The sequence below is a fragment of the Scyliorhinus canicula genome, chromosome 9 (genome assembly GCF_902713615.1).
Source record: "Scyliorhinus canicula chromosome 9, sScyCan1.1, whole genome shotgun sequence".
In the NCBI taxonomy this organism is placed as follows: Eukaryota; Metazoa; Chordata; class Chondrichthyes; order Carcharhiniformes; family Scyliorhinidae; genus Scyliorhinus; species Scyliorhinus canicula.
Window position 1 is genome coordinate 110,119,442 of NC_052154.1, and position 26,584 is coordinate 110,146,025.

The following is a 26,584-nucleotide window of genomic DNA, read 5'->3' on the forward strand; positions in this document are numbered from 1 at the left end:
AGAAATACAAACTAAACCACAGCTCGTGAACCCAAAGCACTGACAACAATCCTGAAGTAATAAAAAAAGACAATTTGACGTCTAAGGCAAATATATTCAGGGGTGCACACTGTGTGTTGAGCTGTTGTCTCTTTGTTTGCACAGTTTGGCCAGTGGATATGTGTGTAATTGCTGTCTGCTGACTAGAATTTCTCTCCTGGATAGTCTCTGCTGGTCTAGTGGTGCTGAAAATGCGTATGTCTGCTTTGTGACTGAACTTGCAGAGGGAGGGTGTTTGAGAGTTCTCAGTTTAAAGGCTGCAATCTCACGTCACTCTCTCTCTCCTTGTTCCCTCCCCCTTCCCCAACCTACTCAATCAGAATAAAACCAAGTTTTAAAAAAAACTCTACTCACTTGGGGGACGGAGGAGAGGAGCAGTCACTCACACTTTCTAACCCCTCAGCCAGAAGCGACTGGGCGCTCCTGACAGGAGTCTACAAAAGGGAAGTATGTGCCACAGGCTGTTTATTGGAGCTTTGGGAGCAATATTGGCGGCAAATTTCTTGTGTGTTCAAGGTAGGTGCCTTACCTTAATAAAAACCTTTACATTTCTTCTAGACTGTAGTAATGAATGTGATTGCTGGAAAAGAGAATGCTATAAAGTACCCTACTGTATCCTATGACTGATGAGGGACGAACTTTAATTGACAGCAGTGGATTGCTTTCAATATTTTAACACATTTCTGGTCGCTGGCAAACTTATTGTTGAACTGGTTAATTTCAATGTTTGTTTTACACACTCTCAAAAGCGATTTCTGTGCATCGATTTGCAAATCCCTCCGAGCCACAGGTATTTAAGATTGGCTGCATGTTAATCGGACAACACTGCCAAACACAATCAATAGATATTTGAGCTTTAGTATTTGGGGGTGAAAGGGGATGGGGGTCATCGAAGGTGAATATGGTGATTTAAAGGATGTTCCTTGCAAAGGAAAGTTCGTTGGCCACACTGTGAAACATTTATGTTTGAGAAAATGTCACCAGAGAAACTACAAAAAATTTGGCAAATTCTTGATGAAACTCCAGGAAACAATATTGAATTGATAAAGAGAGAAATAACAGCACCCCACCACTGCAACCACATGAAGTGGTAGGAAGGATTAATTAGCACCCACTCTTCCCCATACTGTGGAGAGAAAAAAGTAAATATACCCTGTCCATGGAGCGATTCAACTGAATATCCCACTTTACTATGGAGCGGTTCAACTGAATACCCCCCCCCCCCCTTTACTATGGAGTGGCTTGACTGAATACCCCCCTTACTATGGAGAGGTTGGACTGAATACCCCCCTTACTATGGAGTGGCTTGACTGAATACCCCCCTTACTATGGAGAGGTTGGACTGAATACCCCCCTTACTATGGAACAGTTTGACTGAATACCCCCCTGATTATGGAGAGGTTGGACTGAATACCCCCCTTACTATGGAACAGTTTGACTGAATACCCCCCTTACTATGGAACAGTTTGACTGAATACCCCCCTTACTATGGAGAGGTTGGACTGAATACCCCTTAACGAGGAGTGGTTCAACTGAAAATATCCCTTACTCTGGAGTGGTTCGACTTAATATCCTCCTGACAGGGAAAGGTTCGACTGAATACCCCCCATAACAGGAAGTGGTTCACCTGAATACCCCTCCCCCATAACAGGAAGTGATTCACCTGAATACCCCTCCCCCTAGCAGGGAGTGGTTCACCTGAATACCCCTCCCCCCTAACAGAGAGTGGTTCACTTGAAAAACCCTCCCCCAAACAGGGAGTGGTTCACCTGAATACCCTCCCCACTAACAGAGAGTGGTTCACTTGAAAAACCCTCCCCTAACAGGGAGTGGTTCACCTGAATACCCTCCCCTCCCCCCAAAAGGGAGTGGTTCACCTGAATCCCCCCCCCCACCTGAACAGGGAGTGGTTCGACTGAAAACCCCCTGGGAGTGGTTCGACCGAATATCCCCCTAACAGAGAGTGGTTCGACCGAATATCCCCCTAACAGGGAGTGGTTCGACTGAATGGCCCCCGTAACAGGGAGTGGTTCGACTGATTAGTCCCCCTTACAGGAAGTGGTTCGACTGATTATTCCCCCTAACAGGGAGTGGTTCGACTGATTACCCCTTGGGAGTGGTTTGACTGATTATTCCCCTTAACAGGGAGTGGTTTGACTGATTATTCCCCTTAACAGGGAGTGGTTCGACTGATTACCCCTTGGGAGTGGTTCGACTGAATACCCCTCTAACAGTGAGTGGTTCAAATGAATACCCCCACCCCCTAACAGGGAATGGTTCATTGGAAACCCTCCCTATGATGGTGTAGTTCGACTGAATACCAGTCTTACTGTGGAGCGGTAGGACTGAATACCCCGATTACTATGCAAGGGCAGGAACCCCACCCCCACCGTACCATGTAGTGGGAGGGCTGAATACCCCACTTACCATGGAATCAAACGATTGGACACCCCAAACAACTGTGTGGTAGGATGATAGGATTGAATACACCCTTTCCTATTGAGTGGTCGGATTGAATACCACCTCCGTTACATGGACTGGGAATGTTGAATACACCCTTTGCTATGGAGTCGGCGGGCTAAAGGCCCCCCTTTACGATGGTGTGATTCGAAAGAATACCCCCCCCATACCCGGGAGTGGTAGGACCCAGCACCATGTAGAACTGAATACCCCCCATGTTCCAACACCAGGCTTTCCGGCTAGTATATTTGGACTGATGGGGGGAACTCACCAATACAAGCAGAGGCATGCAGCACAACATTCTCCCCAGAAACACAGCCTACAGCAGTTGCAGGGAGAGGAGTAGAGAATGTGAGCAGTTTATGTGGCGCCATTCAGGGGCCTCGCATGCCCGACTTTAACTCTTGCGACGCTCGAAACGTCTCACGATTTGGATCTCGCCCTTATTGGCTGTGACTCAGATCAACGTTTCTGAATTGGTGGTTGGAGACAGGGTGGTATTCTGGCTGTCTCTCTGGCATCTGGGAAGCTTGGCATTGCCAGGATGCCTGGATGGCACTGGCAGGGTGCCAGGCTAACTGTGCCGTGGATCGGGCCTGGAGGGCCTTCCCAGGTAGATGGGAGTTCCTGGGGGTATCCCCAAGGTTGGGGGCGTGTGGAGGGGGTATGAAAACAAAGTGGCCTGAAAGTGGGAGGGGAAGGAAGAAAATATCGGGACCGCTTTCCAAAATAGAGGAGTTCGCTAGCAGGAAATCACTCTGAGAGAACCTCACTGAGGCCAACCACCAGGAACCCCCAACACGTGCCCTGCCTGCATCGGCCAGCACCCCTTTCCCACGCATGCCAGCAGCTAGAAACCACCCCCCTCCATAAAACTGGCATGCCGACATCTCACTATGTCGTTTCTGTGACCCCAAGGATAAAACTGGCCATAATTGAAGCGAGTGTCAGAGGACGGGTGGGGACATGCCCGAGATACAGGTCCACACCCCCTCTTGAAGAAAGGACCATGGATTTCGCGTGGGATCCCAAGGAACAAGCTGTGGCTGACTTGGAGTTCGGCATGCACCAAAGTGAGAGTCCAATGCAACATTATCCAGATGCCCTATCTCAAGTGAATCTTTCATCTCGCACAGCCCTGTCCTGCCCAATAGCTGACCCCATGTCCTTTTGTATTCTAGGATCCCCATCATATGAGGCTGGGCCGCCGGAATCGCAGCCCCCCCTCCAGACCCTCGGAACACCCTGGAGGAAACCTCCGGGGAGGACACCGACTTCACACTGCTTTCACCTGCACCATCCACCAGCACAGAGACAATCACCTGGGAAATGTAGGAAATGTTAGCGGTCAGGCTGCTGGGCCAACCTCTGGTGAGCACCACACATATGCTGCAGCACATCAGGTAGAGGCAGGCACTCCCCAGGGAACGGCTGGTCGGAGGGCTGCCTGATCCCAGGGAACAGCTGCCCCCAAGACAGATGTCGCCCGTCTGGAAATGATAATACCATCGTTGGTGCAGATGCAAATTCAGAGCCTGAGTTTACAGGAAGGGGTGTCAGTAAAATTCCAGCGCCTGCAAGTACATCTGGAGGAATCCAATCACCTTTAGACCTAGGAGATGGTACCAACAACGTGTGGCACCCTGGCCAACACTGAGAGGGTTACGTGCACAGTGGAAGGACTTGGGGCAAGAAGTCAGAGCCATGTGTCAGGGAATCCAAGGCGAGTGGCACGCTGTGCTGTCCATGGCTGAGGTGCAGGGCAGAAGCCCCAGTCACAGACGGACATGTTACAGGTGCTGATGGACATTGTTGCGTTGCTCCAGAGTTTGGCCCATTTACAGAGGGTCATGGCTGGGAGCATTGGCTGGCCGCTGAGTGAGCTTGACTAATCACAGAGGGGCACGACACAGTCCCAGAGGGGCATGACCAAGGCAAAGAAGGACTTGACTCACTCGCTGAGGGACATGTCTCAGTCACAGAGCACCATGGCTGAGGGCACCATTGCCATTGTTCAGATGAGGGTGGGCCTGGCACTATCAGGATTGAGGCCTCTGGAGCACACTCTGGCTCACTCCATCCCATGAAGCAGCCCGTGGCCAGCGAGCACCCCAGGAAAGGGGCCATCCTGGGACCTCCCCGAAGGGGGGCACTGGAACACTGCAGTCCTTTAGAATATCCCCCCCACCCCCCACCCACCCACTTGACACTGGTGCATCCGTTGGACAGCGGGCAGAATAGGATGTCGTCACCTGTGACACCCGAAAGTCGGCTGGGCCCATCGAGGCTCAGGCCCTCCAGAGGACGGCCACCAAGGGTAGCACAGAACAGAGGGTGAAGCAAGCAGCAGGGCAACTGATGTGCAATCTGGGGGAGCACCTAGAAGGAGCGGGTAGCCATGTAAGATCAGAAAGTTTGATGGCACCTAAGTTGGCCCGGGTGTAGTTGAACATAATGAGTCAGAAGGAAGGGGACACGATCTGTAAATATGCACCATTAAACACTCTTCCTCCATTGGTCTGATTTGCCTCTCGCTGTTGTGGGACCAGTGTACATCAGTGCACATGGACGTCCCACCATCACCAAGAAGCGGCAGGCCATGGAGAGCCACAGTGTGAGACAACTTAGTATGACAGCATCCCCAATCTATGAGCCCAAAGCTTGCACCATCTCACCCCAGAATAATGTGGCCCATTGGAAGGAGTCCCCGTTGCACAGGTCCCAGAGATCATTCGCGAGGACAGTGGTAATTTATCTAAAAGACAGGAATCCGACCATGTCAGACAATGAGGAGCACCAGAGCTCATCTCACAGCGAATCGTCATCATCCTCTGTCCCGTGGACAAAACCCGCTGATACTGCCAACCCTGACGTAACACCCTGTTGTGAAACTGAGATGACTATCAGAGGGGGGAGGCAGAGCTGTGGTCCTGGGAAGGGGTGAAAGGGGAAGGTGGGGTGAAAGGCTGAGGGGAAGATTCGAGGGGGACGGCAATGGGACAAAAGAGACTGAGGGCGTTTATATGGGGGGGGGGGGGGGGGGGGATGGGGGTTGATGGAGCTACCAGTCTTTTAGCCTCCTTTTTTGTGAATTGGAAGTTGATCAGGTTCTCCCTGGTTCAACAGCCCCAAAGGACTCCTTTGAGCCAGCTCGGGTCCTCGCCTGGCTCATCCTGGACACTGCCCTCGTCCAACGAGGCCTAGCTATCGTCCCCCTCCTCCAGCATGTCGCCTGCTGCTGTGCGATGTTGTACAGGATGCAGCAGGCCACCACAATATGTGCTCCCTTCTGGGGATTGTATTGGAAGCCCCACCAGGCAGCGGAAGCTCATCCTTAGGAGCCCCATGCATTGCTCAATGATACTCCTGGTTGCTGAGTGAGCGTCATTGTAAGGGGTCTGGGGCCTCTGCACAGGCATCATCAGCCATGACTTCAGCGGGTAGATGTTTTCGCCCAGTTACCATTCGTTGCCTGAGGGAGCGCCTCAAAGGTGCTGGGGACCTCCAAGTGCAACAGAATGTAAGCACCATGCATGCTTCCTGGGTATCATGCACGATGTGTACAATGGTGATCACACACCAACTGCATGTTCAGGGAGTGGAATCCTTTCTGTTATTGGAGGACACTCTGTGTCTGGGGGTGATATGCATCCCATCAATAACCCCTGCACCTGGGCCATTCCAGTGATGGTAGTAAATCCAACAGTCCGGGCATCCTGGTGGGCATGGCCCTGGTTAAATTGGCTGTTGATAGCTGCCCAGGTGCATAAGACATCCATCACATCTTGATGCACCTGTGCGCGGACATTTGTGAAATCCCGCACATGTCACCGCCCGAGCCCTGGATCGAGCCAGAGGCAGAGACATTGAGGGTGATCGTCAACTTGATGGCCACCGGGGGTGGGTGCCCGCTACCTAGCTCTCACTGTGCCAGGCCCGCCATTGTCTGCCACAGGTGGTGCATGCTCTCCTTGGTGAGGTGGAGTCGACGGCGCCCCATGCAGACCGGCAGGTACTTGAAGGATGAGCGCCAACGGTAGAAAGGTTGCCTGATGTGGCGCCACCTTCGTATCGCCTCCTTGGCCGGGTGATTGGCCGGTACTTGAGCCTCGCCAGCTGTTCTGGGGCAGGATCCTGTCATGCAGGGTCTTGGCTGGGAGGACCCTGGCACTCTCTCCACCACGCATTCGCTATGGCAACAGTGGCCAGGTAGATAACTAGCACAGCAGGCTGAGTTCCACATTCCATTTCTGTGCCTGGAGGGACAGTGGGGGGGGGGGGGGGGGGCAGACTGTCAGTGAGGTGTTTCTTCCCTTGACCATTCAAGCCCCCCAATTTTTATTGGTATCCTGAGTTGGACTGTGCAGTTACCCTCGCCTTCAGGGGTTAGTGATGGGCTCTGTGGCCCCTGTCATGGATCTCCCAGTGGGCTCTACTGTGGGTGTCACCATTGATTGAGCCTTGTGCCTTCCCGCCAGAATGGTAGCAGCTGGTTGTGTGGTGGAGATGTTCATGCTGTGCAGGCATGTGTTTCTAGGCAACGGGACTGCTGTCTGGGGATGACCTACAGTTGGGCGTAACCAAGGGATATGTGCCTTTGCAGGGAGCTTAGCTGCAGTGATGTGAAACCTGCATGCGACACAAAGGTTGTGCCAGAGTCAGCATCCCTGGGCCATACATTCATACTGTGTGAAACCAGGTTGAACGGCAAGGCCAGGAGGCATTGCCTGGTCCTGAAGAGTAGGTTAACTGATAGCCTCACGAGTGAGGTTGTTACTCTGAGAGGGGCTGTGTGCCAGGGAGGGTTCCAACGGTCACTGGTGCGTGTGTCCTTTTGTGTGGGTTAGATCTGTTAATCCCCTGCTTCCTCTGCTGTGCAGCTATGCATCTAAGGAGTGCAATGAGGAATCCCGCAATCCGGTGGTCCAGCGATTGAGCATGGCCACGCCCATTCCCCTGACTATACTGCTGATACATGAGGGTTTCCAGACAGATGGCTGGATAGATGGATCTCTACATGATCAGGAGACCTCCAGAGCATTTCAAGGATACTGACAGCAGTCAACAGTTATGTGCCTGTAAGGGGTGAGTTGCTATGCATTTACAGCAGCAATAAGAGGTTCAGTCACAACACCCTGATCCTAAGGGGAACACCCCAAGTTTACACCTTTGCCACTAGTCTCAGAGCTCCAGGCATATGTCCCCAGGCACCAGGACCCCACATGTAAATACTTGCACCAAATCCTGCCCCCAACTGGGAGGGGGGGGGAGCATAACGGGGACGGGGGAGGTGGAGATTCGGCTTCCAGCCCGTTGAATGCATGAGATATTTGCATGTTCCCACTGGCGTGGGGCAGGAAGCCCACTATGGCCTGCTTGGTGGGATAGGAGGCTGGGGATAGGCCTGCTGCCCGAAGCCGATCCTATTTTTGGGAAGATGCAGGATTCCCAATCTTCGCATCAGGAAGCAGAGAATCCTACCCGTACCATTGGAACTGTCAAGTGGTCAAAGAACTGCCAGGGCTGTCAGAATACTGTGAAAAAACTCACAGTACCTGTCCAAGCTTATTGGAACTGCAATCAATGGATTTAACTCTGGGCTTTAAATTTAAAATGTGGAGCTTTAAAAAAACGTTTGATATTTCACTGGGTGGAATTTTACGCTGGTGGAATTTTACACTGGTAGAATTTTCCACTCCTGCCGAAATCAATGGATTTTTGAATGACTCGCCACATTTTCCAGCACCACCCCCGCCTAAACGGGGCCATAAAATTCTGCCTGTTGACACAAGCCTGAAGGTTATCATTATAGGACTAGTGCTGCATGACTGATTTTACAACCGAACGCTATCACAGTGCGGTGCATTTTAAATGAGCAGCTTTATGACAATTCCGGGTGGTTATGAAATATAAATGTCCGTTTTCATATGAGATTAGTAAAATGAATCTCAATGAATTTAATGATTTTTAAAAAAATAGTGGCATCATCAATAGAGGCAGCACGGTAGCATAGTGGTTAGCACAAATGCTTCACAGCTCCAGGGTCCCAGGTTCGAATACCGACTTGGGTCACTGTCTGTGTGCGTGGGTTTCCTCCAGGTGCTCCGGTTTCCTCCCACAGTCCAAAGATGTGCGGGTTAGGTGGATTGGCCATGCTAAATTGCCCTTAGGGTCCAAATTGCCCTTAGTGTTAGGTGGGGTTACTGGGTTATGGAGATAGGGTGGAGGTATGGACTTGGGTAGGGTGCTCTTTCCAAGAGCCGGTGCAGACCCGATGGGCTGAATGGCCTCTTTCTGCACTGTAAATTCTATGAAATAACTTAATCTTATGTCAGCATGGTTCCTGAGGTTTGCCCATGCTAGATACTAGATGAGTTGACATGGATGAGGTAAGAGAAAACGGTGGTGAGTGGGAGGCATGGATTGACATCAGTTGCCACTAAGTTGGCATAGTGGCTATTGTGGGCCATGGAGGTGAGTGGTTGGTATGGGTTGTCATAGGATATATGAAGGACCATGGGAGGGGCCTAGGGTAGCATTAGGGGTATGAGGGCCATATGAGGTAGGCCGAGGAGCATAAGGGGTGGATTGAGTATGGGGGTGGCAGAAGGTGGCATAGGTTGGCATGAATAGAACATGGGGAGTGCCTGCGGGGTGGAGAGGATGTGAGCAGTGAGGGCTTTTTGTTGTATTAACCATTTTTAAAATAACATAAACAGAGGCAAGCCTTCTGCCCCGCACTCGGCAGCTTCCACAATTGTTCCAGAGGATAAGGTGCTCAACTTCTGAACCATCTGCCATGATGGAACACATTTCTGAGCTTCTGGGCCTCTTTTTTTCCGGGTTGGGTTGGCGGAACTGGGAAATGTCCAGTCTCTGTGATCCCGACCCGAAAATTAAATTCAGAAGCTCAGAAAATAGATTAGCGATCCAGTGCCCCCAGATCCCTTCAGTCGATTGAACAGAGATTCAGTGCCCACAAACTACTTCAGTCTACCTATCAGGGATCCAGTACCCTTCAGTTTATTGATCAGGGATCCAGTACCCACAGGCCTTCAATCTACTGATCAGGGATCCAGTACCAACAGGCATTCAATCTACTGATCAGGAATCCAGTACCCACAGGACTTCAGTCTATTGATCAGGGATCCAGTACCCGCAGGCCTTCAGTTTATTGATCAGGGACCAGTACCCACAGACCTTCAGTTTATTGATCAGGGATCCAGTACCCACAGGCCTTCTGTCTACTGACCAGGGATCCAGTACCCACAGGCCTTCAGTCTACTGATCAGGAATCCAGTACCCAGAGGCCTTCAGTCTACTGATCAGGAATCCAGTACCCACAGGCCTTCAGTTTATTGATCAGGGATCCAGTACCCACAGGCCTTCAGTCTACTGACCAGGGATCCAGTACCCACAGGCCTTCAGTCTACTGATCAGGAATCCAGTACCCAGATGCCTTCAGTCTACTGATCAGGAATCCAGTACCCACAGGCCTTCAGTTTATTGATCAGGGATCCAGTACCCACAGGCCTTCAGTTTATTGATCAGGGGTCCAGTACCCACAGGCCTTCAGTCTACTGATCAGGAATCCAGTACCCAGAGGCCTTCAATCTACTGATCAGGGATCCAGTACCCACAGGCCTTCAGTCTACTGATCCGGGATCTAGTACCCACAGGCCTTCAATCTATTGATCAGGGATCCAGTACCCACAGGCCTTCAAACTGCCGATCAGGGATCCAGTACCCACAGGCCTTCAGTCTACTGATCAGGGATCCAGTACCCACAGGCCTTCAATATGCTGATAAGGGATCCAGTACCCACAGGCTTTCAGTCTACTGATCAGGGATCCAGTACCCACAGGCCTTCAGTCTACTGATCTGGAATCCAGTACCCACAGGCCTTCAGTCTACTGATCAGGAATCCAGTACCCACAGGCCTTCAGTCTACTGATCAGGAATCCAGTACCCACAGGCCTTCAATCTGCTGAACAGGGATCCAGTACCCACAGGCCTTCAGTCTACTGATCAGTGATCCAGTACCCACAGGTCTTCAGTCTATCGACCAGGGATCCAGAACCCACAGGCCTTCAGTCTACTGATCAGGAATCCAGTACCCAGAGGCCTTCAATCTACTGATCAGGGATCCAGTACCCACAGGCCTTCAGTCTACTGATCAGGGATCCAGTACCCACATGATCTCAATCTACTGATCAGGGATCCAGTACCCACAGGCCTTCAGTCTACTGATCAGGGATCCAGTACCCACAGGCCTTCAATCTACTGATCAGGGATCCAGTACCCACAGGCCTTCAATCTACTGATCAGGGATCCAGTACCCACAGGCCTTCAGTCTACTGATCCGGGATCCAGTACCCACAGGCCTTCAATCTATTGATCAGGGATCCAGTACCCACAGGCCTTCAGTCTACTGATCAGGGATCCAGTACCCACAGGTCTTCAGTCTATCGATCAGGGATCCAGAACCCACAGGCCTTCAGTCTACTGATCAGGAATCCAGTACCCACAGGCCTACAATCTGCTGATCAGGGATCCAGTACCCACAGGCCTTCAGTCTACTGATCAGGAATCCAGTACCCACAGGCCTTCAGTCTACTGATCAGGAATCCAGTACCCACAGGCCTTCAGTCTACTGATCAGGAATCCAGTACCCAGAGGCCTTCAGTCTACTGATCAGGGATCCAGTACCCACAGGCCTTCAGTCTACTGACCAGGGATCCAGTACCCACAGGCCTTCAGTCTACTGATCAGGAATCCAGTACCCACAGGTCTTCAGTCTATCGATCAGGGATCCAGAACCCACAGGCCTTCAGTCTACTGATCAGGAATCCAGTACCCAGAGGCCTTCAATCTACTGATCAGGGATCCAGTACCCACAGGCCTTCAGTCTACTGATCAGGAATTCAGTACCCACAGGCCTTCAGTCTACTGATCAGGAATCCAGTACCCACAGGCCTTCAGTCTACTGATCAGGGATCCAGTACCCACAGGCCTTAAGTCTACTGATCAGGAATCCATAGGCCTTCAATCTACTGATCAGGGATCCAGTACCCACAGGCCTTAAGTCTACTGATCAGGAATCCACAGGCCTTCAGTCTACTGATCAGGAATTCAGTACCCACAGGCCTTCAATCTACTGATCAGGGATCCAGTACCCACAGGCCTCAATCTACTGCTCAGGGATCCAGTACCCAGAGGCCTTCAATTTACTGATCAGGGATCCAGTACCCACAGGCCTTCAGTCTACTGATCAGGAATTCAGTACCCACAGGCCTTCAGTCTACTGATCAGGGATCCTGTACCCACAGGCCTTCAGTCTACTGATCAGGGATCCTGTACCCACAGGCCTTCAGTCTACTGATCAGGGATCCAGTACCCACAGGCCTCAATCTACTGATCAGGGGTCCAGTACCCACAGGCCTTCAATCTACTGATCAGGATCCAGTACACAGAGGCCTTCAGTCTACTGATCAGGAATCCAGTACCCACAGGCCTTCAGTCTACTGATCAGGGATCCAGTACCCACAGGCCTTCAGTCTACTGACCAGGGGTCCAGTACCCACAGGCCTTCAGTCTATTGATCAGGAATCCAGTACCCAGAGGCCTTCAATCTACTGATCAGGAATCCAGTACCCACAGGCCTCAGTCTACTGATCAGGGATCCAGTACCCACAGGCCTTCAGTCTATTTATCATGGATCCAGTACCCACAGGCCTTCAATTTATTGATCAGGGATCCAGTAGCCACAGGCCTTCAGTCTATTTATCAGGGATCCAGTATCCATAGGCCTTCAGTCTATTGATCAGGGATCCAGTACCCAATGGCCTTCAGTTTATTGATCAGGGATCCAGTACCCACAGGCCTTCAATCTACTGATCAGGGAGCTAGTGCCCACAGACCTTCAATCTACTGATCAGGGATCCTGTGCCCAATGGCCTTCAGTTTATTGTTCAGGGATCCAGTACCCACAGGCCTTCCGTCTATTGATCAGGGATCCAGTACCCAAAGGCCTTCAGTCTACTGATCAGGGATCCTGTGCCCAAAGGCCTTTAGTTTATTGATCAGGAATCCAGTACCCACAGTCCTTCAATCTACTGATCAGGGATCCAGTGCCTCCAGGCCTTCAATCTATTGATCAGGGAATAAATGCCCTCAGTTGACAGCAGTCTATTGCTAATCAGGTAATTACTTCCCACAGATAGTGTCCAACTGTTTATTATCAAGGACTGGCCACTCTCAGCTCTGTCAGATCTGACAACTGTCAGATTTATTGTCTGGATTTACTGTGGCCGTTACAGTGGAAAACTAGTGGGAGACCTGCTTCATTCACTTCCTTGGCCAGAATTACGCCTTCTCACCATGTAAGATTCCAGGGGCGGACATTCCCCCCCTCCACCCCTGCTCCCAAAGCCAGAGGCATGTAGCTCTCCATTGTCAATAGTGCCACTAGGCCATTAAGAATTTCATTTGGGATCATTGCTGCACCCCTGAACACAGGTGAGTGGGGTGGGTGGGATTTGCGGCACAGGGGTTACGGGAAGTGGGTAGGAGGGTTGGAGGCAAGGGCAGGGGCACTTCCTGCCTCCAACTTAATTGTGTACGGTAAAGCCTCCTACAGCAGACTGACTCCAGGCTTCTCCTGTAATAGCTCCAACGTCCATTCCATGCTACCCAGTGTGATGACCTGGATTAAAATCTGCCTGGTCAGTCTCCCGATCAGGCAAATACTGCCGCCTTTCACCATCTGTCTATTGATAATCAGGGAATCACTGCACACGGCGATGACCAGTTAGGTGGCATGGTGGCACAGTGGTTAGCATTGCTGCCCCACAACACCAGGGACCCGGGTTCTATTCCCACCTTGGGTGACTGTGTGGAGATTGCACTTTCTCCCCGTGTCTACGTGGGTTTCCTCCGGGTGCTCCGGTTTCCTCCCACAGTCCAAAGCTGTGCAAGTTAGGTGGATTGAACATGCTTAATTGCCCCTTTGGGTGAGGTTACAGGGCGGGGGATAGGGCCTAGGGAGGGTGGTCTTTCAAAGGATCGGTACAGACTCGATGGGCCAAATGGCATCTTTCTGTATAGTGGGGATTATGATTCTATTGATACTAATGAATCTAATGATCAGGGATGTAATGCTCCAAGTCTCTGAGTGTATTGATCAAGGATTTACTGAGGCCCATCCACTGTTAGTCTGCTGACCAGGGAATTACTGCCACAAGTCACTGCCACTTTATTGATCAGAGATTTTCTTCTCCCACTCCCTGTCACTCTATTGATGATCTAAGAATTACCTTCCACAAACTAGTTCTTGATTGTGAGGGAATGACTGCCCTCAGTCCATGTCAGCCTATTGCTGATCAGGGAATCGCTGCTCCCAGACACTGTTAAGTCTTTTTGATCAATGATTCCAGTTAGTGTCAGTATATTGATTTGTTTATTCAGTGAATGTAAAGCCCCTAAGCCAAGCAGTTTCCTCCAGTCCTGCAGTGTTGAGCGCGGACAGGCCTCCACCGAATCTGTGGATTGGACTTTCTTCAGTGATGTGGTGCATAGTTTTCTCTCTCCCACAGGCACATAGGGGGCTGTCACTGATACCCCATCTGTGGAGGTTGGACAAGCAGGACCATGGCCAGTCCTGAAAATGAAATGAAAATCGCTTATTGTCACGAGTAGGCTTCAGTGAAGTTACTGTGAAAAGCCCCTAGTCGCCACATTCCGGCGCCTGTCCGGGGAGGCTGGTACGGGAATCGAACCGTGCTGCTGGCCTGCTTGGTCTGCTTTAAAAGCCAGCGATATAGCCCAGTGAGCTAAACCAGCCATGTTAAAGGTGATCAGGGGCAGCACGGTAGCACAGTTGCTTCACAGCTCCAGGGTCCCAGGTTTGATTCCCTGTTTAGGTCACTGTCTGTGCGGAGTCTGCACGTTCTTCCTGTGTGAGCGCGGGTTTCCTCCGGGTGCTCCGGTTTCCTCCCACAGTCCAAAGATGTGCAGGTTAGATGGATTGGTCATGATAAATTGCACTTTGTGTCCAAAAAAGATTAGGTGGGGTTACGGGGAAAGGGTGAAGATGTGGGCTTAAGTGGGATGCTCTTTCCAAGGGCCGGTGCAGACTCGATGGGCTGAATGGTCTTATTCTGCACTGTAAATTCTATGATTCTATGGTTCGTGCCTTGGAAGGTTGAAAACAGGCAGCTATTGGGTTGTGTTTGAGATCTGGGGTGCAATTCAGCAGCCTCATCGTGCCTGAATTGGTATAGGGACAAGGTCGTTGAATCTTGTAAGAGGCCTCTTATGAGATTCACAAAGCTTGAAATCTTTTGCGGGATGGACCGGAATCTCACGAGACTCACTATCTGGATCTTACCCTCACTGAGCATGATCCAAATCTGCATATATAAATGAGCCGTATCTGTTGCTGGATTCACCCAGCACCGGGACTCAACGGCCGTGCCTTAGAACAACTCTCCAGGGCGCCATATAGCACTGGTCCATACAAATGTGGACCAGTCGTGATGACACCTTGCGTGTCTCCCAGGCCACTGGAGACCCCGGTAGGTTGGGGACAGGGCAGGGTGGTACCCTGGCTCCCACTTTGGCACCCAGGCACTCTGACATTGCCACTCAGCCTGGCACCCTGGCACTGCAATCCTTGCACTGCCAGGGTGCTATGGTGGCACTGGCAGGCTGAAAGGGACACTGCCGGGATGCTTGGGTGCCAGGTTGATACTGCCAGGGATCGGGCCTTACCAGGTAGAGGGGAAGGGGAGAGGGGTCCCACGGCCACCCCAAGTTTGGGGGGAGGGGGGTTCCCAGGGGCATTCCAAGTTTGTGGGGTGAAGGGGGAATCAAAAATGGGGGTGTAGGGGTGGTCTGAAAATAGGGGAGGGACAGTGAGATCGGGGCAGTCTCTCAAAACAGTGCCCAATCTGCGAGGAGGTTTTCCTGCTGGCAAGCTTCAGCTCACCAGGTGGAAATCCCTCTCAGTGAGGCCTCAGTGGAGAGAATCTCACCAAGGCCAAAAGAAACGGCAAACAATTGAATGGCACAATGTTTCTCGGTGCTGCAGGTGCTACGAAACACTCCATTAAGTGCATCATTCAGCGGACTTTAACTCAAACCTGCTGAATCGCACCCCAGGTACTTGTTTGTCACATCCAATGATTCACATTCATTTATCCAGGTGAAATTTGAGGTCCTGTGTAGGAGGGTTTCCCCAGATCGTCCTTGATGCGAATGGTACCTTGGTCAGGCTGAATGGATCAGCATGAAGTGGCAGATGAGGGGCCATTGAGAACTTATCATTTAGTGGGTTGCTGCAAGTTGACAGATATGTGGAGGAATGATTGCCAGGTTAGGAAGAGGTGTTGAAGTAGTGGTCCAGTAATGATACTGATATTGATATATTGATATATTCATATTGATCATGGAGTGATTATTCCCTCAGTTCACTGATGATCAGGAAATTACTGCCTTCAGTCGATGCCAGTTTATTTTTCAGAGAATTATTGCTCTCTGGGAAACTTTACTTTCTGTGCAACGTGTCGATCTCGGGAGAAATCAGTAACTTTTTTAAAAGTAGATGAAATTTGAAAGTTCCAGTTATTTACGAAAGCAACGAAGTGACAAGATTCTGCCGGTTAAAAGCAGGAAGCTTTATTAAAAATATAAAAGAGTCAGCAAAGCAAACTGTCCTACATTCTATGATCCAGAATTAACATGAGTTAAAAATGAACTAACAGGCGAATTAGGGTTGGATGTAAACTATAAATTGCAGCTTAAATGGCAGGTACAATGAAGGCAGGTCTTATGACCTGGCAGTCCACTCAGATTTCAGTGCTCACAGTGAGTTACAAAGGGTGGGATTCTCTGGTCGGCGACACCGAAATTGCGTTCGGCGATTAGCCGGTGAATCCCCGTTTGCGCCAAAATCAGGTCGGCGCCGCTTTTGTAATGCTCCGCCCCCTCAAAGTATGCCGCAAGCCATCGGGACGGCTTCAGGATGTCACCTGAGGTCCTCCCTCGATGCTCCGCTCCCGATGGGCCGAGTTCACGATGGCGTGGCATACTTGTCCTTTTCTTTATGTGAACCTGACGTGGCGGCCGCGGACTGAGTCCAGTGCTGCCACAATCGGTGGGGGAGGGGGAGCCGCTCCACAGGCGAGGGGCTTTGGCAGGGGCTGGGGGGACTGGGGGGGGTGTTCCAGGGGTACCGAGGCTGATTACAGGGGGACAGCTTTTGGCAGGCTGGGTCCATGCACGGCCGATGCCATGGTGCATGTGTGGCCACGGACCTGGCAATTCTCCGGCCGTAACCGCAGGTAACGACCCCACCAGACAGAGGAACGGTGCAGCTTTTGCGCCATTTTTTCGTGCGTAAAACGGCACTGTTCCCACGCTGGCGTCAGCACTTAGTCTGCAAATCGGAGAATACAGCCCAAAGTCTCTCAAAGTTTTCCCTCATGAGCAATTTCAGATCTTCTTCCTCACGGAGCTAGTTTGATTCCCAGCCAACAGCACCATACGACCAAACCAGGTTCCACTGGCAGGATCTTCATCATAAATGGCACCTGTCTGCTGAACCTGCTCAACTAGATCTGGATGACATACATCCCCCAACACGATATTCCAGTAACAGATATTCCTGCGCCTCGGAGCACGGGCGCCGACATACTTAACTGCTCAATTAAATATGTAAATCTGGATCACACCAAGTGAGGGCAAGATCCTGATCATGAAGTCTCGTTAGATCTCGCCACGTGTTCCAAGCATCGCAAATCTCGCGAGCTGTGTGACGAGGCCTTTTGATCGTGTGCCTTATTTTTAAACTGTGCCCTCTGGTTCTAGTCCCTCCCACAAGGGGGGATCATTCTTTCAACATCCACCCTGCAAAGTTCCCTCAGGATCTTGTATGTTTTGAAATCACCTCCCATTCATCTAGATTCCAATGGATAGAGGTCCAACCTTTCCTCATCAAATGACCTCTTTATCACAGCAATCAGTCATGTGAACCTCCATTGAACTGCATCTAATGCAATTGTATCCTTTCTCAAGTATCGAGACCGAACACAGTACTCCAGATGTGGCCTCACCAACGCCTTATACAATTGTACCAAAATGTTCCTACTTGTATGTCCTGTTCTCCTTGCAATAAAGACCAATCACTTGTTGTCCCTGAATGCAAATGTTTTGTGATGCATGTACCAGGACACCCAGATCCTGCAGAGTTTTGCAACTTTCACCATTAAATAATAGATTGCTTTTCTATTCTTCCTGCCAAAGTGGATGAGTTCATGTTTTCCTACATTGCCCGCTTTCTTCCAATTTTTTGACACTTATTTGACTTTTTATGTCCTTCTCACAATTTACTTTCCTACCTACCTTTGTGTCATCAGCAATTTTAGCAATTATACATTGGGTCACTTCACCTAAATAATTGATATAGATTGTTCAGACCTCAGCACTGACCCATTTACCCATACTCTGTGCTTCTTGTTAGCCAGGTAATCCTCTACCCCGGATAATAGGTTTCCCTATATCATGAGCTCTTATTTTGTGCCGTGACTTTTTTTTTGTGCCGTGACTTTTGATGTGACAACATATCAAATACCTTCTGGAAATCCAAGAATGCCCTTATCCACATTACTTTTTACTTCCTCAAAGAACTCTAATATGTCTAACATGTTGGACGGGATTTTCTGCGCAGCCCGCCACATGTTTCGCGGAGGCTGTACGCCAATGGCTGGAAGGGGGATCATCTGGTCCTGCAGTTGTCAACAGGCTTCCTGTTGAATTCACCCCTCGATGGCCGGAAACCAACGGTGGCAGTCAACCGTCGGCGGGACCAGAAGACACTGCTGGTGTGAACGACCGAAAAGTTCCAGCTGTTGACTCTGCCTTATTGTATTAAGATTTTTTCTAAGTGTCCTGCCGTACCCTACTTAATAATAGATTCCAGCATTTTTCCCATGACAGATGTTACACTAATTGGCCTGTGACCTGCTTTCCGTTTTCTTCCTTTCTTGAATAGAGTTGTTTTCATTATTTTCCAAACTAATGAGACCTTTCCATAATCAAGGGAATTTTGGAAAATTAAAATCAATATATATACTTTCTCCTCAGCTACTTGTTTCAGGACTCTAAGATTTTGTTTCTTTTATAAATTTAGAGTATCCAATTATTTTTTTTCCAATTAAGGGGCAATATAGCATGGCCAATCCACCTAACCTGCACATCTTTTGGGTTGTGGGGGTGAAACCCACGCAGACACGAGGAGAATGTGCAAACTCCACATGGACAGTGGCCCAGGGCCAGGATTCAAACCAGGGTCCTCAGCGCCGTAGGCAGAAGTGCTAACCACTGTGCCACGTGCCACTCTTTGTCCAGTATCCTAACAAATGTTGGGGTCTGCTCTGGGATCTTAACATTAGCCACAGATGGTGCATTTGTTTCCTGGAGTCTTTATTTTTCCCTGGAATATGTCTTTGCTGTGTATTATGAAATGTCTCCTCAAATGCCTGCCATTGAATTTCCACTGATCTACTCCTTAACCTATTTCCCATCTTACTTTAGCTAGCTCCATTTTCATACTTTTGTAATTGTATTTACTGATACCTAAAATACTAAACTTAGACCCACTCTTCTCTTCACCCAGTTGAATACGAAACGTAACTATGTTATGATCACTACTACCTAGAGGCTCCTTCACTATGAGGTCATTAATTTATGCTGCCTCATTGCACATTACTAGAATAGCCTGATCTCTGACAGGCTCTAGAATGTACTGCCCTTTGAAGTTGGCCTGAGAACACTCCATAGCTCATCTTCCAGTCTACAGTTGCTGATCCTGTTTGTTTATTCTGTATTACAATTGCCCATGATAATTGCAGTGCCTTTCTCAGAAGCCCCCTTTTATTTCTTTGTCTGTACCCCAACCTATAGCGTTTGTTTTCTGGGTTTACTTTTGCTACTTTCCCCTCAATTTCATTTCTCAGTTCAGTTCTGTTCTGAGGTAGGGTCTGCCTCAAAACATACAAATTTAGTTTTAAAATATAGATTCCCTCCGTGTCAGAGACTCACTACACTCAGTCGTTTCACCCATGGATTGCACCACAGGATATGGGGATTGGCTGGTGAGTATCAGCCGCCACTGTGGATTTACAGTTGTGGATTTGTTGAAAATGTTATTTCCAGCATTGACAGATGGCATTGTCATCCCATAAGAAGAGAAACACTATCCTTTGAACAAAGAATTCACATTTGTCCATTTGATCTCAGTGTAAAGATGGTCCTGGTGGCTTCAAAAAACCTTTCACATGACCTGACGGTCAGTATATTGTTGGATCTCTCGGGTTTTATCTTCCCACCACAAGTCCTTTATCTTCAGGATTTATCTTTTGGAGGTCAGCCTTGAGTTGTTGGAATGTGGCCTTCTTGACTTGCAGCCTTGGGCTGTTCTGCCAGGAAATGAAGGCTGATCGTTTTTGTTCCAGGGAATCACATATTTCAGCATTGTTTTCACTGAACCGGTCCTGGTGATGGCGATGCTCAAGCCCAATGGTCTGGACAGGAGGAATCGAGTGCAGTTGACCTTATTTGATCCCACTGTTGTGAAATGGAGTTGGATGTGTGAAGATTTTCCAGATTGATCATGAGCTGTGCTTGAAATTCCTCTCTTTGGTTGGGCTGCTTTGGGACTGAGACATGGACCATCTTCCTCTTGGAGCTTTGGGCCTTATGATGTCTTGGTGCTCAGTGGATATTCGTCACTGATTGAACAAGTTAATGATATCTCCAACAGGCACTAGTCCCCTGCATGGATCGTGCGATACAACCATTACTTAAATCTTTGACCCGAACAATGACATAATCCAGGAGGTGCCAATGCAATCTAGTTTTGTCTTTGTCCCATTCCTTGGGACAAATATTTCAGAACGCAGTGAGGTATTATCTAAAGGGCCTTGAGGTTTCTACATGGCTGTTATCATCCAAGCTGTTCTTGGTTATCTCTGGGGTATTCAGTGTTTCTCACTATGTAAGTGCAAATTATTTTGACTGTAGGCTGAGCTGCTCTTGTCAAGCTTAACTCTTCTCTCTCCACCTACGTAACCTGTGAGTTTATCTGCTTGAACCCAGGTACTTTTATCCATCTGGTTTTCAGGAAAGTGGTGAGTTGTAATGTGATTTTTACCTCCTGTAAGAATTGTGGTTCAGTGTCTGGCTTGGGCTCGAGTACACGTGGGGGTCTCCAGTTACTGCTGCAAGGTTCTATTAGGTGGTGTGACAAAATGTAGTTAATCTCCTCCCGAACCTGTGTCAAGATGATGGGAATGATACCTCATGGAAGGAGTCTCTCCCACATCCACATTGTGTGGCGCTACAGTGGGCCATCTTGGCTTGTAGGAGTGGGTGCTTTTAAATGCAGTGAGCAGCCCTGTCAGATTGGCTCTATGTTCTGCATTTCAGTGGGTGTCCAGTTTTGCCACATTTTCTGTGTTTGTTAATTAGATAGTAGGGGGTGTCAATGTGGTTCCACCCCCGTCTCTTTGCAATTCTTCCTTACAGATTCCCCCTGTCCTTTTTTGTTTTCAGAATGGGTTTCCCCCTCAGCTGTTCCATGTCCTCTGGAACACCTCTTCCCCCAAGTGCATGTTCAATTCCTGCTGCACTCTCCTATTGCTCTTCATCTAAATAGGGCATCACTACCTCCACATTTTCTTAGTGTTTTTGGGAACCTCCCTGGTCCCAATTTAAATATGCCATGAAGCTTTTTGGTAAACAGGAATTGCTCCTTTGTCCTGGGAATAGGCATTCCCCTAACTTCTTTCCATGTCTCCTGGAGCATTTCTGCTCCCAAGTGGATTTTAAGCTCCTGCTGTAATCCCTTGTGGCTCCTCACTCACTACGTGATTGGCTGTTTAGGAACACCCTCGGTCCCTATTTAAATCCGGAAAGGCAGTTTCTACAGGTCACACTACAGGCAAATCTTCATCCTTTACCTTTCCTGGTTTGACAATTTGCCTTCCCTCATGCTCTTCAACTATCTGGGACATCTACCTCACTGTCATTTTTCCTACTCTTGGGAGTTCTCTGGTCTAATTTGAAGAAAAATGTATCTGCCAACACAATTTCCAGGTCATTCTTCTAGTCAGTTTAAAATTCCACCTGTTCTTCCTTGACATTCTTGAACTCCAGTGGCCTAACGTTGGCCTGGTCAAATCCGAGCGGCTGGCTCCCATCTACTACAACCATCACAGGTTCTATTGTACGTGTGGAGCCTCTGAAAATCCTTCTGCTCCCTGCACCCTTGCAGAAATCTATTGTTTGTTTCTGGCCTCTTTAAATGCACAGTAAGAACTCTTACAACACCAGGTTAAGGTCCAACAGGTTTGTTTCGAATCAGTAGCTTTTGGAGCACTGCTCCTTCCTCAGGTGAATGAAGAGGTGGGTTCCAGAAACATATATATAGACAAAGTCAAAGATGCAATATGATACTTTGAATGCAAATCTTTGCAGGTGAAATGAAATGAAAATCGCTTATTGTCACGAGTAGGCTTCAAATGAAGTTACTGTGAAAAGCCCCTAGTCGCCACATTCCGGCGCCTGTTCGGGGAGGCTGTTACGGGAATCGAACCGTGCTGCTGGCTTGCCTTGGTCTGCTTTCAAAGCCAGCGATTAGCCCTGTGAGCTAAACAGCCCCTAATTAAGTCTTTCCAGGTCCAGATGGAGCAACTGGAGAGAGGGATAATCACAGGTTAAGGAGGTGTGAATTGTCTCAAGCCAGGAGAGTTGGTAGGATTTCACAGCCCCAGGCCAGATGGTGGGGGGTGAATGTAATGTGACATGAATCCAAGGTCCTGGTTGTGGCCGTACTCATGTGTACGGAACTTGGCTATCAGTTTCTGCTCAGTGATTCTGCGTTGTTGCATGTCCTGAAGGCCGCCTTGGAGAACGTTAACCTGAAGATCAGAGGCTGAATGCCCTTGACTGCTGAAGTGTCCCCCGACTGGAAGGGAACATTCCTGCCTGGCGATTGTCGCGCGATGTCCGTTCATCCGTTGTCATAGCGTCTGCATGACCTCGCCAATGTACCACGCTTCAGGACATCCTTTCCTGCAGCGTATGAGGTAGACAACATTGGCTGAGTCACACGAGTATGTGCCATGTACCTGGTGGATAGTATTCTCACGTGTAATGGTGGCACCCATGTCGATGATCTGGCACGTCATGCAGAGATTGCCATGGCAGGGTTGTGTGGTGTTGTGGTTTCTGTTCTGAATGCTGAGTAGGTTGCTGCAAGCAATGGTTTGTTTGAGGTTGCGCGGTTGTTTGAAGGCAAGTGGTGGGGTGTGGGGATGACCTTGGCAAGATGTTCGTCTTCATCGATGACGTGTTGAAGGCTGCGAAGAAGATGTCGTAGTTTCTCCACTCCGAAGAAGTACTGGATGACGAAGGGTACTCTGCCGGTTTTGTCCCGTGTTAGTCTCCAGAGGAGTCAGTGCGTTTTTTTGTTGTGGCTCGTTGGAACTATTGATCGCTGAGTCGAGCGCCATATCCCGTTCGTACAAGGGCATCTTTCAGCGTCTGTAGATGTCTGTTATGCTCCACCTCATCTGAGCAGATCCTGTGTATATGGAGGGCTTGTCCATAGGGAATGGATTCTTTAATGTGTTTAGGGTGGAAGCTGGAGAAGTGGAGCATCGTGAGGTTATCCGTGGGCTTGCGGTAAAGCGAAGTGCTGAGGTGACCGTCCTTGATGGAGATGAGTGTGTCCAAGAATGCAAACGATTCTGGAGAGTAGTCCATGGTGAGTCTGATGGTGGGTTGGAACTTACTGATGCAAGTAGTTCTTCACTAGTTACTTCAACCTATCACCCTCCGTAGGACTTCCAAACCTCTTGCATTTCCACAGATTCCTGCTTGTTTTCTCCAGCCTATTCGGTCACTATTTTTCCCCCCGCTGGCGATGACATTACCGCCAACCAGATGATGTCTGAGGAGAAAGCCGATCCCTGCCGCGCAAGCAGCTCAGGTGCAATTCCTACCGTCAATGGGCCCAAGGGCAGGTCACACTCCAACTGGAGCACCGATGGAGGATAGTGCAGACATGTATCCTCTTCCCACTCCACTGATTTGGTGGGGTGGGGGAGGAGGGGTAGTTTCAGCACAGAGGGACCATGCCTGATCTGCACCACTACTTACTGGAGGCGTAGTTCTGAAGACTGCGCTTGTGGAGCCTCATAGGGTCCACAGGCTTTTCTTTTAACCACCAGAATTCAGGGCGGGAGTGTCTTATTTTATTGCAGTGCAAAAACATCAGTCTCCAGGTGTTCTCTTGTCGGGCTTCTCGCACCCTCATTTACACCTTCCTTTCTGGGTGTAGTGTGATCCTATCTCTGACACTTTTCTTACCTTTCCAATAACTGTGATGTGGTTTGGAAGGGGTCTGCCTGAGGTGCCACCCCTATGGCTGAAGTTAAAGCTGTCTACCTTGATGGCACCATCCCTGGCTGTGAGAATTCTCTGCTCCGAGTGAATTTGTAGTTTGGAGGGTAAGCAGTTTTTAAATTCCTTCAGTCACGGAATCCTTCGTGGGTGCTCTGCATTTTTAACAAGCGGACCCTACGGTTGCCGACAATTTGCTTCAACCGTTCGAACTGTAGTTAGGTCTGTGGGTTTCGTACGAGCATTGTGGAATTGCTGCTGTGCATCTGAGGCTATGTGGTCTGCACTGAGGATAGCAGCCTTTGCTCTGTTGATAATGAATGGTCACGTCAGGGGTCAGCATGGAGTAGACACTTTGATTCTCCCTGACAGATGCCCTTGAATGAAAAAGATATCTGATGAAATAAGCAAAATACTGTGGAGTAATTTTAGAGGTTCTGCATAAGATAAAGATGCATGGCATTAAGGGTAAAGTAGTAGCATGGATAGAGGATTGGTTAATTAATAGAAAGCAAAGAGTGGAGATTAATGGGTATTTCTCTGGTTGGCAATCAGTAGCTAGTGGTGTCCCTCAGGGTTCAGTGTTGGGCCCACAATTGTTCACAAATTACATAGATGATTTGGAGTTGGGGACGAAGGGCAATGTGTCCAAGTTTGCAGATGACACTAAGATGAGTGGTAAAGCAAAAAGTGCAGAGGATACCGGAAGTCTGCAGAGGGATTTGGATAGGTTAAGTGAATGGGCTAGAGTCTGGCAGATGGAATACAATGTTGACAAATGTGACAAAAATACATTTCCTGTTATTTGGCAGGACTAACAGCAAAAGGGATTATTATTAAATGATAAAATATTAAAACATGCTGCTGTGCAGAGAGACCTGGGTGTGCTAGTGCATGAGTCGCAAAAAGTTGGTTTACAGGTTTGACAGGTGATTCAGAAGGCAAATGGAATTTTGTCCTTCATTGCTAGAGGGATGGAGTTTAAGACTAGGGAGGTTATGCTGCAATTGTATAAGGTGTTAGTGAGGCCACACCTGGAGTATTGTGTTCAGTTTTGGTCTCCTTACTTGAAAAAGGTCGTACTGGCGCTGAAGGGTGTGCAGAGGAGATTCACCAGGTTAATCCCAGAGCTGAAGGGGTTGGATTACGAGGAACGGTTGAGTAGACTGGGACTGTACTCGTTGGAATTTAGAAGGATGAGGAGGGATCTTATAGAAATGTATAAAATTATGAAGGGAATAGATAGGATAGATGCGGGCAGGTCGTTTCCACTGGTGGGTGAAAGCAGAACCAGGGGGCATAGCCTCAAAATATGGTGAAGTAGATTTAGGACTGAGTTTAGGAGGAACTTCTTCACCCAAAGGGTTGTAAATCTATGGAATTCCTTGCCCAGTGAAGCAGTTGAGGCTCCTTCATTAAATGTTTTTAAGACAGAGATAGATAGTTTTTTGAAGAATAAAGGGATTAAGGGTTATGGTGTTCGGGCCGGAAGTGGAGCTGAGTCCACAAAAGATCAGCCATGATCTCATTGAATGGCGGAGCAGGCTCGAGGGGCCAGATGACCTACTCCTGCTCCTAGTTCTTCTGTTCTTATGTTCTCCCATTGGTTTCCAGGCAACCACAGCATCACCGCATGTCATCGTCATCCAAGTTCCCACAAGTCACACAGTAGCCTGACAATCAGGTTAGCATGAGGACAGGATGGAAAATCCCACAACCCGATACTTGTGTTCCCTCTTCAAATGGTTCCCAGGATGTGACTGTTGCAGGCAGGGTTGATTTTGCTGATAGTCCGCCTCCTCCTTGAAGTTGCAGAACGTAGAACCATAGAAAGGTTAAGGTGCAAAATGAGGCCATTCAGCCCCATGTCTGTGCTGGACAAAATGAGGGCAGCACGGTAGCACAGTGGTTAGCACAGTTGTTTCACAGATCCAGAGTCCTGGGTTCGATTCCCGGCTTGGGTCACTGTCTGTGCGGAGTATGCACATTCTCCCCGTGTCTGTGTGGGTTTTCTCCAGGTGCTCCGGTTTCCTCCCACAGTCCAAAGATGTGCAGGTTGGGTGGATTGGCCATGATAAATTGCCCTCAGTGTCCAAAAAAGGTGAGGTGGGGTTACTGGGTTACGGGGATAGGGTGGAGGTGTGAACTTAAGTAGGGTGCTCTTTCCAAGGGCCGTTGCAGACTCAATGGGCCAAATGGCCTCCTTCTGCACTGTAAATTCTATGATTCTATTCCAGATATCTGAAGGTCATTTTAACTGTTCTGCTACTTCCTCAAAAGTGGTGAGAAATAATTTCACATCACTCTCTTCCAATTTGGGGATGAATCTAACATAAAGGCCTCAGATTGATTATGAGGGAGGAAGGATTGGACCGTTACCGGGGAGACAGAGGGCGGGATTCTCTGTTAGCCGACACCGAAATTAGCCAATGCTGAAATCGGGGCATGCGATCAGGCAGAGAATAGCTTCCAATGCCAAAATCGCGGCAGGCGCCGATTTGACGCCAAATCGCGATTTTCCATCACCTCGAAAACGGCATCAATGAGTTTCATTCTGGGTGTACTTTAAACACCGTTTGCATATCATTAGTGGGCCCACCTGTGATTCTCCGCCTCCGAT

General features: G+C 49.1%; 1 protein-coding gene across 1 annotated transcript in view; it reads left to right on the forward strand.

Moving 5' to 3' along the window:
* Positions 1 to 407: 407 nt before the first annotated feature.
* The window catches only part of LOC119971605 (CD44 antigen-like), a 64,649-nt gene continuing 38,472 nt past the window's right edge, over positions 408 to 26,584 (forward strand). The window contains exon 1 of the mRNA XM_038807392.1: positions 408 to 555. Within this exon, the coding sequence (XP_038663320.1) occupies positions 489 to 555 (67 nt within the window). The 5' untranslated portion in view covers positions 408 to 488. The remainder of the gene's footprint in view (positions 556 to 26,584) is intronic.